The 16,706-nt window shown below is 36.3% G+C and overlaps 1 protein-coding gene across 1 annotated transcript in view; it reads left to right on the top strand.

Annotated features, from left to right (window-relative positions):
• The window catches only part of ABCA10 (ATP binding cassette subfamily A member 10), a 79,932-nt gene that overhangs the window by 13,696 nt on the left and 49,530 nt on the right, over positions 1–16,706 (top strand). The window contains 3 exon segments of the mRNA XM_077972605.1: positions 797–827; positions 830–934; positions 12,409–12,577. Of these exon segments, the coding sequence (XP_077828731.1) occupies positions 797–827; positions 830–934; positions 12,409–12,577 (305 nt within the window).

Below are 16,706 nucleotides of genomic sequence, written 5' to 3'. Positions count from 1 at the left end.
ACAAAGCAGGCAGATCATTTGTAAAATCCTAGCAAATTTAAAGAAGAAAAATAATTGCCCATTATCTGACCACTGAGAAATTTCTGGTTTGCATCACCATTTAAAGAGGCAGTAAAATGTGAGGTTATGAATAACGAGTGAAGCCAGATGGCATGGATGAGGGTCTCATCTCTGTTGCCTACCAGCTGGTGACATTGGGCAAGTCACTTAATCCCTTTAGCCTGTCTTCTGCAGAATGAGGATGTCAGTAGAACCCACCTCATGGGGGTAAATTTTTAAGATTAATTGTGCTATTATATACATATAGCACTAGTACAGTGTCAGATACATACTATCTAAGTGTTAACTATTATCATTATTATCTTTCTAGTTTTTTCTTCAAGTCTTCAATATTTATTTAATAATTGAATGTTTCTGTAATATCTTATACTTAGAATTTTTATGTTTCTTTAAATGGGCTCCAATTATGTTGCCCACTTCAAGTTTTCCTTCCAAAGTATGTTATATTTGGTTGCTTGTCCACTTCTCCATATTTTCTTTGTCAAAATACCCATGATTAATGATACAGTTACACTTCTCTTTTTTGTTTTACTTTCATATATAGCATTTTACAGTTTTGTGAGAATACTTCTATTTTTAAAAAGCAGCAATACTAGTAGCACCTTTACTATGCATATTTGAAAAGGTATTAAAATATTAATTACATATGTCTAGGTACCACCTTTTTAAAAAAATACATTGTTTTATATAGTTTTATAAGTTCATCTAACATTTTATTTTTTCTTTTAAATCTCAGATTACACACCTGGATAATTACTTAAGTGGTGTTATCCCTCTGGGGATTCGTACATAATGATAGCCACTTTCTTCATTTTGGCATTTGATGCTCTTTTCTATTTGATATTAACATTGTATTTTGAGCGAGTTTTACCTGGTAAGTTAATAGTGTGGTTAAAGTTAAATTTAAAGCAATTCTCTTTCTTAAAACATATATTAATACCTGTTTATTTGTAATTTAAGAAGCATTTCTGATAGTAGAGAAGAAAAATTTTCAAAACAATAGAATTTCCTCATTTCCATTTTACTGTGTAATGGTATGAACTGAATTATTTTTAAACATAATTTTAATTAAAAAGAACTGTGTTTATTTTGGTTTTTGTCTTTCGTAAAGGTAGGATATATGTGTCGGTGTGTGTTTTGGTTGGAGAGAGGGAGGGAAACACTTAAATCAGCTATGGAATAATGATGCTTTTGAGTGCTTCAGTTGAACTCACTTATGTAAAATAGTTCATTAATTGGTTCTTGCTAATATTTGGCTCAAGTATACTTGTTCTTCTGAATCTCAAAACTATGAAGAAGGAAACACAATATGAAGTTAGTGGATTTGATTTTGTTCCACTGTGGTCTGTAAACGGGTGGGAATAGATATTCCATGCAAATGGACACAGGAGTAGCTATTCTTATATCAGACAAAACAGACTTTAAAGCAAGTCTCTCCCTTTTGTGGAAACATCAGCCCAATAAGAGTGCTTTCTATAGTGTTATTAACAGTAATAAAATAGGGGAGGGACCACAGAGTGAAGGAAACTCCTAGCCGAACTTTGTAGTAACTTTGACTGAGCATGAATTTTCTTGAGCAGAATCGGAAGGGGCCAGGGTGGGAGTTGGTTAGGGGGTTGAACAGAAAGTGTCAACACTAGCACAGAAGCCACAGCCAAAGATGTGGGCAGGTGGGGAGGGCCCAGCCAGGCCTGAGAGCCCTGCTTGCTTTCTCAGCGGGGAGGCTTATAGCCTGGGGCAAGATCTCAGCCTAGCTCACTGGCTGCCTGAATATAAACTCAGTGCTGTTGTGGGGGCACAGCGGGAGTGAGACTGGCCTTGCTGACTGTGTGGGATCTGGGTGAGGCCTGTCACTCCTGGCTTTCCCCCACTTTCCTGGCTATCTGTATGATACAGAAGAAGTAGCCATAATTTCCCTGGGAACATAATTCCATTGGTCTGAGAACCACCCCCGGCAAACCTGTCCCCCACAGTGGTCAAAGCAAACCCCACCCAAGGAAAGTCTGAGCTCAGACATGCCTAACCCTGCCCCCACCTGATGGTTTTTCTTTTACCCCACTGGTCTCTCTTCAGGAGACTCACCCAACACATAAGGACTCACATAAACTTAAGGTAAAGTGGTGGGGATAGATATTCCATACAAATGGACACAGGAGTAGCTATTCTTATATCAGACAAAACAGACTTTAAAGCAACAACTGTTAAAAAAGACAAAGAGGGGCCGGGCGCGGTGGCTCAAGCCTGTAATCCCAGCACTTTGGGAGGCCGAGACGGGCGGATTACGAGGCCAGGAGATCGAGACCATCCTGGCTAACACAGTGAAACCCCGTCTCTACTAAAAAAATACAAAAAACTAGCCGGGCGAGGTGGCGGGCGCCTGTAGTCCCAGCTACTCGGGAGGCTGAGGCAGGAGAATGGCGTGAACCCGGGAGGCGGAGCTTGCAGTGAGCTGAGATCCGGCCACTGTACTCCAGCCCCGGCGACAGAGTGAGACTCCGTCTCAAAAAAAAAAAAAAAAAAAAAAAAAAAAAGACAAAGAGGGACATTATATAATAATAAAAGGACTAGTCCAACAGGAAAATATCACAATCCTAAATCTATGTGCACCTAATACTGGAGCTCCCAAATTTATAAAAACAATTATTACTAGACCTAAGAAATGAGATAAATGGCAACATGATGATAGTGGGGGACTTCAGTACTCCACCAATAGCACTAAACAGGTCATCAAGATAGAAAGTTAACAAAGAAACAATGGTCTTAAGGTATACCCTAGAACAAACGAACTTAACAAATATTTACAGAATATTCTACCCAACAACTGCAGAATATACATTCTGTTCATCAGCACATGGAACCTTCTCCAAGGTAAACCATATGATAAGCAACAAAACAAGTCTCAATAAATCAACACTATATCAAGTACTGTCTCAGACCACAATGGAACAAAATTGAAAATCAACTCCAAAAGGAATCCTCAGAACCATGCAAATACATGGAAATTAAATAACCTGCTCCTGAATGATTGTTGGGTCAACAATGAAATAAAAACAGAAATTTAAAAATTATTTCAACCTAATGATAATAGTGACACAACCTATCAAAACCCCTGCGATACAGCGAAAGCAGTGCTAATAAGAAAGTTCATAGCATAATATACCTACATCAAAAAGTCTGAAAGAGCACAAATAGACAATCTAAGGTCACACCTCAAGGAACCAGAGAAACAAAAACAAACCAAACCCAAACCCAGCAGAAGAAAAGAAATCACCAAGATCAGGGCAGAACTAAATGAAATTGAAACAAAAAATACAAAAAATAAATGAAACAAAAAGCTGGTTATTTGAAAAGTTTAACAAAATCGATAGACCACTAGCAAGATTCACCAAGAGAGAAGATCCAAATATGCTCAATTTGGAATGAAATGAGAGATATTACAACTGATAACACAGAAGTACAAAAGATCATTCAAGGCCACTATGGACACCTTTATGTGCAAAAACTATGAAACCTAGAGGAGATGGATAAATTCCTGGAAATATACAACCCTTCTAGATTAAACCAGGAAGAAATAGAAACTCTGAACAGATCAATAACAAGCAGTGAGATTGAAGTGGTAATTAAAATATTCCCCCCTCAAAAAGATGAATTCATAGCTGAATTCTGTCAGACACTCAAAGAAGACTTGGTACCTATCCTATTGACACTATTTCAAAAGATAGAGAAAGAGGGAATCCTCCCTAAATCATTCTGTGAAGCCAGGATCACCCTAATACCAAAACCAGGAAAGGACATAACAAAAAAAGAAAACTACAGACCAATATCTCTGATGAACATTAGATGCTCTCAACCAACAAGTGGATAAAGAAAATGCGGTGTGTGTATATATATAGATCATACATATATTTGATATATATGATGTGTATATATATATGATATATATATACCATAGGATACTACTCAGCCATTAAAGAGGAATAAAATAATGGCATTATTTAAGGCTGGTTCCCTATTTTTGCAATTGCAAATTGTGCTGCAATAAACATTCATATGCAAGTGTCTTTTTCATGTAGTGATTTCTTTTCCTCTGGGTAGATAACTAGTAGTGGGACTGCTGGATCAAAGGGTAGTTCCACTTTTAGCTCTTTAAGGAATCTCCATAGTGGTTGTACAAGTTTACGTTCCCACGAGCCATGTAAATGTGTTCCCTTCTCATGACATCTGTGCCAACATCTATTCTTTTTTTATTTTTTAAATTATGGCCATTTTGCAGGAGTAAGGTGGTATTGCAAAAATATGGGACGAGCCCAAATGCCCATCAATCAATGAGTGGGTAAAGAAAATGTGGCATATATATGTATCATTATATGAGTGTGTGTATATATGTATTTATTAAATATTTATTTTATATATATATAAATAAAATACTACTCAGCCATAGAAGGAATGAAATAATGGCATTTGCAGCAACCTGGATGGAGTCAGAGACCATTATTCTAAGTGAAGTTAACTCAGGAATGGAAAACCAAACATCATATGCTCTTGCTTATAAGTGGGAGCTAAGCTATGAGGATGCAAAAGCATGTGAATAATATAATGAACTTTGGGGACTTGGAGGGAAGGATGAGGGGTTGAAGGATAAAAGACTACACATTGGATGCAGTGTACACTGCTCGGGTGATGTGTACACCGAAATCTCAGAAATAACCACTAAATAACTTATCCATGTAACCAAACATCACCTGTTCCCCCAAAATATTGAAACAATAATAATAATAATAATAATAAAGTAATAGCATAAGCTCTACAGATGGCTTTTAAATGACTATAAAATTTGTAGATAGTGTGTACACATATAATCCTAAAAACTAACGTACAGTCATGTGCTGCATAATGATGTTTTGGTCAGTGATGGAGTTACAGGTACCACAGTGGTCACATAAGATCATAATCCCATATTTTTACTGTACCTTTTCTATGTTTAGATGTGATAAGATAGAGATACCATTGTGTTACAATTTCCTACAGTATACAGTACAGTAACATGCTGTACAGGTTTGTAGTCTAGGAGCCGTGGACTACCACCATATAGCCTAGGTGTGTAGTAGACTATATCATTTAGGTTTATAGAGTACACTCTATGGTGTTTGCACAATGACAAAATCACACATTTCTCAGAAGGTATCCCCATCATTCAGGACACATGACTGTACTTATTTAGCTCTATAAAAAATCCATGTTTTCCTCACACATAATTTCTTACATGTCAGAATCTATTACTGTCATTTCAAACGCTACTTATTTTAGTATATTCATCTGGTTTCTAAATCAGGTATTTTATTTGAAAAATATTTATGGCTTTCTTCTAGACTTGTTTTGTTAGGTTAATCTTTATTATACTATCATTTACAGTTTAGTCCCTATGTTTCTTCCTGGCAAATAATACAATTTTCTTTTTCAATTTCATGATGTATCATTTTCATGTGAGTAATTTCTTATGTATGTAGCAAATTGGCTTCAAAATTACTTTGAAAAATTATTCCTGTGAAGAAATGAATTCTCTAATTAGATAAAGTTTCTTCTTTTGACTAAAGAGCAGCATGTAGCATACATAACCCATATAAAACTATCTTAACATGTTGCCCTAACTTGATACAGGTCACAGTGAAAGCACTCTCATATTTGATAATTTTAAAAATTACTTTATTGTTATTTTTCAAACAGGCAAAATGGAACTTCAAATCCTAAAGCTTGTCTACTTCTGTATGCACTCATTCTGTCACTTATACATATGGCAAGAGCATTAAAAACACCCTGTTCTCTAAATTCTTTTTTTTTTTTGAAGACAGGGTCTCCCTGTTACCCAGGCTGAAGTGGAGTGGTGCCATCATAGCTCAGTGCAGCCTTAACCTCCCAGGTTCAAACTATCCTTCCACCTCAGCCTCCTCCGTAGCTGGGACCACAGACATTGCCACCACACCAGACTAATTATTTTTTTTTAATTTTTTCGTAGAGGTTGGGTCTTGCTGTATTGCCCAGGCTGGTCTCAAACTCCTGGCCTCAAGCGATCCTCCCACCTTGGCCACCTAAAGTGCTGGGATTACAAATGTGAGCCACTGTGCCTGGCATCTAAATTCTTAAAAGTGTCCTTTAACTAATTGGTTTAGGCTCTGCTCTATTTTCTCATTGCTTTCTTCCTTTTGGAATCTCTTGTTTTAGCCTTTGTCCATCATTCGTTACCCTTTGTAATATAAATCAAATTAATTTTCTTTATCCCCCAAAACCCGGGAACCTAGCAGACAAAATTGGAATTCTTTGTAGTAGGTAGAGGAAGAAATAAGCTGTATTATTGCCAAGGTTAAAATTTTTTCTGTTTTACAATTCTGTGCCATATTCCATATTTCCCCTTTACTAAATTTTTGGTTTTCTGTAGTAAACATAATGTTTTTCCTAATACATTCTTATAAAATTTAATTAGTAATTCACTGTCTCTATACTTTACTGACCACAAAACCTTTTTAAAAATAATTAATTTAATTGCCAAAAACTTGATATATTTACCATGTACACATGATGTTTTGAAATAATATACATTGTGAACTTAGCCATATCTAATTAACATATCCATTACCTCATATACTTATTTTTTGTGGTGAGAACACTTAAAATCTACTCTCTTAGCAGTTTTCAAAATACATTGTTATTAAGTATAGTCACCATGTTGTACAATGGGTCTCTTGAATTTATTCCTCCTACCTAACTAAAATTTTATATCCTTTGACTAACAAACATCTTTCCAACCTCTCCAACCCCTGCCCTCTCCCCACCCCCTGCCAGGCGCTGGTAGCCAAGATTCTATTCTCTATTTCAGTTCGTTCCACATTTTAGATTCTACATATAAGTGAGGTTATGTGGTATTTATATTTCTGTATCTGGCTTATTTTACTTAACATGATGTATCTCCAGATTCATGCATGTTGTCACAAATGACAAAATTTCCTTCCTTTTACAAGCTAAATAGTATTCTATTGTGTGTGTGTATATATATATACCACAATTTATTTCTCCATTTATCCTTTGATGGACACTCAGTTTGTTTTTTCATATCTTGACTATTGTGAATAATGCTGCAATGAATATGGGAGTGCAGATATCTCTTCAATGTAATGCTTTCATTTCCTTAGGATGTGTACCAGAAGTGTAATTGCTCAATCATATGGTAGTTCTATTTTTACCTTTTTGGGAACCTCTATCATGTTTTTCATAACGGTTGTACTAATTTACATTTTCACCAACAGTGGCAAGGCTTCCCTTTTCTCCACATCCTTGCCAACACTTTCTACCTTTCATCTTTTCCATAGCATCCTTTCTAACAGATGAGAGGTGCTATCACATTGTGGTTTTAATTTGCATTTCCTTGATGATTAGTGATGTTGAGTACTTTTTCATATTCTTGTTGGCCATTTGTAAGTCTTCTTTTCAGAAATGTTTATTCAGGTCCTTTGCTCATTTTCAAATTGGGTTATTTTTTTCTTACTGTTGAGTTTGCTGCATATTTTGTATATTAACCTCTTATCAGATGTATCATTTGCAAATATTTTCTATTTACTCTGTTGATTGCTTTCCTGGCTATGCAAAAGCTTTTTAGTTTGATGTAATCTCATGTGTCTACTTTTGTTTTGTTATTCATTTCTGGGGTCCTATCCAAAAAAAATCATTGCCCAGACTAATGTCATGAAGCTCCGCCTCCTCCCCCACCCCCATCCCCATTTCCTTCTAGTAGTTTTACAGTTTAGGGTTTTACTTTTAAGTCTTTACTTCATTTTGAATTGATTTTTGTACAGATATTCCTCAACTTACAATGGGATTTCATCCCAATAAACCCATTGTAAAGTTGAAAAATTATAAGCTGAAGCTTTACAAGTTGGGATCAATTTGTATATGGTGTGAGACAGAGTCTACATCAAACTAAAATGCTTTTACACAGACACGAAACAATCTCTCATTTCCTCAAGTGGCAGGTATCTGTTTTCACGTTGTGCTGCCTGACAGGTTGGGAAGGGGTGGCACAGGTTTTGCAAAACTGTCTTTTCTGCCCTCTTCAATGTACCTTTTCTTATTTCTGAGTTACTACACTCAGGTGCTGTACTCGGTCACCTGGTTTTCTTAGCGCTTGTGAAGGTATTTTTGAGTGGATAGTTGTTTCAAGTTAATGTTTCTGCTAGGGAACAAGTGCTGGGAAGTCCCATTACACACCTTGTTGATGTCTGCTATACCAACTTCATTTTTTTTTTCATTTAAATGATACCTCTGAGCATGTCAGGGGACAAATTTTACATAGGATGTTTTGTTTAAAAGAAAAGTATTATTCTAGAATCACATTTTCTGTATCATTTGTATCTACCTAATGTCTGGAGGTCCTAAATTTAAGGTAAGTTTCTACAACACGATGATGGGTTTTTAAGCTTTAATAACAATAATGTTCTTTGTTCACAGACATTGTATGCTCAAATCCCATCTACTATGAAGCTCAGTTATAACAGTTAGATATAAAGATAGAAACTCCAGACTTATAATTCTAGCAATATTACATTTGTGCTTTTACCATTTCCCCTTCATGATCTTCTGTTGTGATTAGAATTACAAGTTTTACATGCAACTGAGAGCTTTTTGATCATTAATATGGTAACACAAATTCCTCATCTCTAGAATTTAATTAGCATTTTAATAGGCAACATTTTCATGTTTCTTTAAGTCCTTCACTTATTCATAGTCATCTTGTTTTTCTTTTCCAATATTCCCCCAGCCTCACTGCCCAGAAGCACAAGTAATCTTTAAACCTGGGAAAACTGAATTTGACTTTTTCCTTTCAATTCCTGTTTGTATAATCTATACTTTTAATAATCAACTTTCAGTTCATTATTTAATCCAGAACACGCATCTTAGAGGTGCCGAAACAGTGATCTAGAGAAGTTATATGACTGGCCAAGAATACATTTAGCAGAATTTGGACTAGAACTTTGAAACTCTGACCTAATGCTCATGTTATCCAGGCTGGTCTCAAACTCCTGGCCTCAAGCCATTTAGCTGCCTTGGCCTCCCAAAGTGCTGGGATTACAGGCGTGAGCCACTGTGCCTGGTCAATCTAAATTTTTATAAGCATCTTTCAAATCTTTATTTTTAGATGAGGTTATATGTAAATGTTTTTACATTTATAATTCTTTTACTGAACCAAAACAAGCCAAGAATTGCTAATGATATCTATACCAATTAGACATCAGATTTAATCTACTTATCCATTTAAAATGTAATGCTTATTGAAGCCTACGATGGGTTAACAGTCTGAGTCTTCAAGGCTTTTGCAGTTAGCATTGGAAATACTTATGTAAATTAGTAGTTAAATGTAGTGTAAGAAGTGTAATAAGAGAGGATACCACAGGGTTCCATGAGAGGGTAAGTTCTAGGGTTGTCAAATTAGAAAAGGCATGGAGGAAACACCTCAAATTGCATTTAGAGGATAAGTAAGTTTATCTTGTGGAGAAGAGTCTTAAAAACAAATCATCTGAAAGAATCTTGAAAACACATTTTGTCTACAGTCATATTGTCAACAGCATGTATGCTCAGCAATGCATTTTAATTTTCTTCCTTTCTATATCCTTTCCTATTTGACAGCAGTTATCCAGCCATAGAGTCAACAGCAAGTATGCTCAGCAACGTGAAATAGTATATCATAAGGGAAATTAAAAATTGTTTGGCAGAGTTCGTGCATAGTAGGAGTCTGTGATGTAAAAATTATTAACCAGTGTACAAGAATTACTGGGAGATTTTTCCAGATGCACATGCTTGTGCACATTACCCTATAGCATGTAAAGATCCCTGAGATTCTGAGGCTTATCTCCAATAAGCCCCTCTATAGGTACCTGGTCATAATTTTCACTTGATATGGCATGTACAGAATTTTGGATTGTGTCCACTTGGGCAACTCAAGTATTGGTGATGATCTCTGACAAAATTTTCACCTTGTCAGATAAGAGAAAGAATGTGAAATTTATTTATATATCTTAATTCTTTAATTTGAAGTTGTCTTCTCTATTGTGAGATCATAGCTTTTCTCTATCTGTATTTTGTAGTGAAAATATTTCATTTTTGCAGTGATGGTTATAGCATAACAGATAGGCTTTTAAACTATCCTTAACACAATGTATTTGTGTCTTGAAATATTGTTTGTATACAAAATCCAAAAACGTTAGAACAACTGATGCAAAAAATGGAGAGAGACTGAAGTAGTAGTGTATGTAGGCTCTTTCACTGGTGAGATTTGCATTTTAGGAAGCTCTCTCTGGCAGCTGCATGAAGAATGGGCTGAAAGCAGGTGGATACTAATCTGTTTGAGAGTATCAAATTAAGATGTCATTGTAATGTAGAGGGGAGAACAGATTCACGAAATTCTTAGGTAATAGAAACAATCTGATTTGGTGGTTAATTATATAGAAGTTGGGGGAAGTGAGAGAGAGGGAAAAGAGGTGAGGATGGCTCACTGGTTTCTGGCTTTGGCTACTAGAGGTGAGGCACTAACGAGGACAGGCAACAACTACAGTAGTAGCAAAACAAGAATATAAAACATTAGTTTGATTTTTGATATGTTTTTAAAAATACTATAGTTTCTATGAATAAAATGAATTCATTTTTGAATTTTAATTTGTTTCCCCTTCTAAAATTTTTGCTTTGTTTTTTCATAGTATAATTTCTCTTTTTGGCTAGTTCAACTCTAGATGTGTTTACATATTTTCGTTTTTTTTTTGTTTGTTTGTTTGTTTTTTTTTTGAGACGGAGTCTCGCTCTGTCGCCCAGGCTGGAGTGCAGTGGCCAGATCTCAGCTCACTGCAAGCTCCGCCTCCCGGGTTCCCGCCATTCTCCTGCCTCAGCCTCCCGAGTAGCTGGGACTACAGGCGCCGCCACTGCGCCCGGCTAGTTTTTTGTATTTCTTAGTAGAGACGGGGTTTCACCGTGTTAGCCAGGATGGTCTCGATCTCCTGACCTCGTGATCCACCCATCTCCGCCTCCCAAAGTGCTGGGATTACAGGCTTGAGCCACCGCGCCCGGCCCATATTTTCGTTTTTGAACATTTCTTCTCTCCCACATAATATCTCTAAAACCACAATACTATTTTCATTTCTCTTGTCAAAGAATTTCTATCTATAACTTGTCCATTCTTTCCCATACATTTTTCTACATGTCATCAGCATCTTTTGCTTTCATATATCAAGAAGTTTATATGTTCTGTCTCTTCTTTAGCTCTTCTTTTGCTCAGCTTCATCCCCCTACATTATATTAACTTTCAGTAACAGCTTGCAGTAAAATATTACCTGTGAAAATTCTGTATTCTTTTAATTATCCTATAGTTTCTGAAAAATCTTTTAAATTTCCTCCTCTTACCACCAATAAATTCCTATTTTGTGGATATATCATTAAAACACCATCTCATATTATTCTCTTTCCTTCTTTAGATCTGCAGCTGTAGTTTCTACTCTAATAGATAAAAGTCCATTTAACTGTCAAGCCATTTTTACTTGATTATACGTAGAGCCCCTTCTACTGGGGAATGATATGAACTATCTCTTGATACAGATCCCTGTATAATTCCAGGTCATAAAAAGTCAAAGAATTATCTATGTATCTGGTTGAAAAAATTTATATAAAATAAAACATAAGAAGACTTATGGCAGAAACAATTTAATCTGTGTTTAATTTTTCTAATGAATTAAAAATATTTCCCATGCCTCTTACATATGATCCTTTAATTTTAATTTTCTTCCTTTCTATGTCTTTTTCCTATTTGACAAAAGTTCTCCAGCCATATGTCTACCTTTACATTCTTAAGATGTTCATTTTTGTGCTTTTGTTGTATTCTTAGGACTCGGAAAAAAGGTCTCTTTTAATTTACGATGAATTATATACTCACTATTTTCAATATTTTTTCTATATTATCAAAATAATATGTCTGCATATGCTATGGCAGGATCAGCTTACACATCTCTTTTTTTAGCATCCAAATGTCTGGAAATCCAAAAAATGATGTTCTTGATGTTTGATATGATTCCCTACAGCTAGAACTGTATTCCCTCTCATGAGCGCTTTTACTTTTCTCAATCACCGCTGATAACTTATTGAAAGCCACAGCTCTGTCTTAACTTTAATGCACCTGTAATGGTTTATTTTGAACATTATAAATGTAAATGCCCAAGGTAATAAATTAAGTTCAAAATTGATAGCAAGTAAAGGACAGATGTTCCTTTTTATTAGTGTGGTTTAATTGATGCAATATGTAATTGTATCTTTATTTATTAGATAAAGATGGCCATGGGGATTCTCCATTATTTTTCCTTAAGTCTTCCTTTTGGTCCAAACATCAAAATACTCATCATGAAATCTTTGAGAATGAAATAAATTCTGAGCATTCCTCTGATGACTCTTTTGAACCGGTTTCTCCAGAGTTCCATGGAAAAGAAGCCATAAGGTAACTAAGAAATTATGTGACCATGTACACTTATTGGTAAAAGCTTAATAAATGAAGCTGCAGGTCAAATGTTGATACAGATGATGTGTTCTTTTCTTTTTATTATTCTCTGCCATCATCTTAAATTCCTCTCATTCACCATTTTCAAAGTAAAAACTGTTGATACTATCAACAGTAAAATTTAAGAGACCTATCATTTTCTTGCCTCTCATCTTCTGTCTTCCATCTTATCATCTCCCACCACTTATACTCCCTCTCTGCTTTGTCTTCTAACACACACATCTCTGTTATGTATATGTATACATATGCAGTATATAAGTATATATTATACATGTGTTTCAAACTTAGGCTATCTTCCTTTAGGGAGTATAGGGACTGAAATTTGAAGTCAAAAGGTCTCTTCACAATTTAATAGCTTTGTGACTTTCAGTTAAACTATATGAGCCATCTAAGCTTCTTTTTCATTCATTTCTAAGAATATATGGCCAGGTGCAGTGGCTCACACCTATAATCCCAGTACTTTGGTAGACCCAGGTGGGCGGATCACTTGAACTCAGGAGTTTGAGACAAGTCTGAGCAACATGACGAAACTCTGTCTTTACAAAAAATACAAAAATTAGCCAGGTATGGTGGTGCGTGCCTGTAGTCCCAGCTACTGGGGAGGCTGACTGTGGGAGGATGGCTTGAGCCTAAGAGGTGGAGTTTGAGCCAATATGGTACCACTTGCGCTCCAGCCTGGGCGACAGACCCAGACCCTGTCTCAAAAATAATAAATAAATAAATAAATAAATAAAATATAATGCCTCTCTTTCATCTTTAATAATATAAATAATAAGACAATTTAGCATATATGCCTGTTACATAATAGGGATTGCATAAATGTTAGTTGTACATTCAAACTGGTTTGATTGACTGAAAGTATACAAATAAGAAATAATGCAGGGAGAACCATCAGTAAAAGATTCTGCTATGATTTAGTGCATACTTCCCTAGGTGTTTGCATATTTTATTCAAGATTTTTGGGCAATATTCTTAAGTGGCATTCTATTTATGTAAAGGTATCTTTTTAAAAGTATTTTTTCAGGAGACAGTAGATCATAGTGATTATGATGTAGTCTGTAGATTTAAACCAACTGGTTTGAATCCTGGCTTTGCCCCTTATTAATTTCAGCTAAAGTATTAACCTCCTTTGCATCAGTTTCTTCATCTTAAAAATGAGCATAACAATAATACACAATTTGTCATAAAGTCAATGAGCTATCACATGTAAAGCTTTTACATGGCTCATTGCTAGGTATTCAATAAATATTAGCTATTAGGAATATCCCAAATATACTAAATCAGTTAGACCAATATCAATTCACCTTATTTTGAAACAGATATGTAGGTGATTGGTGAAAGTATCTGGGAGCAGTGGGAAATGAGGAAGGAGACAACAGGAGAAGGAGAATACTATAACCTAACATGAAAAGATCAAGGTGAAAGTTCTCTATTCCCCGGAGTTGAGGAAATTTCTCAAATTCTATAATTTTTAGTAGTCTTTCAAGTCCTATCTCCTGCATGAAGACTTTTATAGTTATTCTGTAGCTATAGTTTATCACTTTCTTTGCTATTAATTCTGATAGTAATTACATTGACAACAGAAAATTTAGTGTTGTTGCACATAACAAATTAAATTAGGACTAAATTATATTATTTCCTCCTTTGTCAGGCCAAAAGCTCATCTTTTAGGGCATGGTTCAATAAATGCCCAGAATCACGAGTTTGATCCATATTCATCCAGTGAACAATGGAGATGGTGTGGTTGTATGGTGTGAAGAGAGGTTATTTGGGTCTCCTAAGTGGTTGATGTTAGCCATCCTATTCAGTGGTCTTAGGTCTAATTTGCCCTTATGACGTTAATGTGAATTGAGTATACTTCCAGGTAAATGTGACAGTTCTAGCCTGTCTAAACCTGCATACAGTGTCATCTACCTTGATGTTCCCCCTGTCTGTACCTAGAGATACAGGGAACATCCTATAGGAAGTGGCCTAACATACCTGAAGCCAGCAACTCTTTGATCATTCTGGACCAGACTGTTACTGCTGACAAATTAATTACTTTGTTAATTTATTCATCATTAATCAACCCCTCTCCTAGAATTAGGATACAGAGATTAATGATAGTCTTTAGCCTCAGGAAGTGCAGAGTCTAGGGAAATAGACACTAAAATAGATAACTGATAAAAGAAGTAGTAGAGATGGACACAGATAATTAGAAGAAATAAAGAAGGATCATCCAACCCAGTGTAGTATAGTGGGGAAGGTCAAAAGGAGGTGACTCTTAAGGTGAGTCTTATGAAAGAGAAGGGTCTTGGTCATATAAAGTATGTGAAGGTCCTTCCATACATAGAATATGGCATAAGCCACCTAGTAGAGCAAGAGACAGTGTGTATGTCTAGGGAACACAAGGAACTGACATTTCTGACCTTAAAGTACAAGAAAAGAGAGAGGTAAACTTTAAGATGTAGGGATCAAATCAGATCATGGAAGATTTTGCTTGCCAAGGTAAGGAGATTAGGCTATCCTGTATAGTGTGGGGAATCACTGAATGATTTTTAAGGAGGCAAATTAGGTAACCAGAACTTTGATAGATCACTTTGGCAGCTTTATGAAGAATGGATTTGAGGGTGATGCAACTGAAGAAATAGAAATATTTAGGGTATTTTATCAGTCTAGGTCTGGTCAGGAAAAGTGAGTTGCTGAAAATATTGTGGGAGCAAAGTGGTTTAATACAGGGACTAGGGATTCACAAATATACAAGAGTTAGAGGAGAGAAGGTTGAGTTACAGCCAGAAAGTCGGGAAATAGCCACTGAGGACCTTACCCTGATGCACAGAAATGGGTGTTTTTCAAGAAGTTTGTCGGTATACTGCCGCAAATGTCAGGGATTTTCTGGGAAATCTCTCACCAGTTATCTTAATCTGCAGTAGCAAAACAGTATTTGTCAAGAAATCTGAGAAGCTGTTGCAAACCTTGAACCTGCAAATATGCTTGGCTCACTTGAACCGAGAATAATGACCTTGCTTTATTTCTTCTCTCCAAATCTTGCCCATGTCCTTCTCATTAGCAAAATCTGATACTGAAAAGAGGGTTCTGTGAAATCTAGTCCCTGGTATGTCCTCTGCATTGCAGAAGAAAAGAGATTGTTGCTGATAGAAAAGGGATAATTGGCCAGGCGCGGTGGCTCACGCCTGTAATCCCAGCACTTTGGGAGGCCGAGGCGGGCGGATCACGAGGTTAGGAGATCAAGACCATCCTGGCTAACACGGTGAAAACCCGTCTCTACTAAAAATACAAAAAACTAGCCCGGCGAGGTGGCGGGCGCCTGTAGTCCCAGCTGCTTGGGAGGCTGAGGCAGGAGAATGGCGTGAACCCGGGAGGCGGAGCTTGCAGTGAGCCGAGATCGCGCCACCGCACTCCAGCCTGGGCGACAAAGCGAGACTCCGTCTCAGGGGATAATTAAAAATCCAGCACAGAGGTCATAGCCCTGGTTGAGGTGAAAGATGAAAAGAGCCTGGGCAAGAAGGTAAAAGAAAAGTGGTAAAGAGATAAAATTAAATTCATAAATTCTTGAAGTTAAATTGTAATAATTTTGTAGGTCACAGGATGGGGTGAAAAAGGGAGAGAGAGAGTTAAGGATGCCTCTCAGGCTCTTAGCTTGAGTTCCTGGGTAGATAGTAGAAATGCTAACTGAGATAGAGAATGGAAGTGGGCCGGTTTAGAGGAAAATACAATGCATTCAGTTTGATATCCAAGTGCACATATATAGTAAAAAGCAGAATATCTGAAACTTTGAAGAAATCTCTAAAACACAAATTTGGGAATCATCAGAATTTAGGTAGCAGTTGAAGCCATGAGAATGGGTAAGATTGTATGGCAAAAGTTTGAGAATAAGAAAAATAATTGGTCAAGTATAGAATCCAATTTAAGGAGTCCATAAAGTATGCCAAAACGGAATAGTAAGAGGAAGATGTGGAAGCCAAAGTGTAGAAGCCAGGGAAGTAGAGACTTACGAAAAGAGTGAGTAATAGTTTAAAACAGTGATGAGGGATATCAAATAAGGACTAAAAAGTGTTCATTAGATTTG

Source organism: Macaca mulatta, chromosome 16 (assembly GCF_049350105.2).
Source record: "Macaca mulatta isolate MMU2019108-1 chromosome 16, T2T-MMU8v2.0, whole genome shotgun sequence".
Lineage (NCBI taxonomy): Eukaryota > Metazoa > Chordata > Mammalia > Primates > Cercopithecidae > Macaca > Macaca mulatta.
This window is presented reverse-complemented; position numbering and strand designations above follow the sequence as displayed.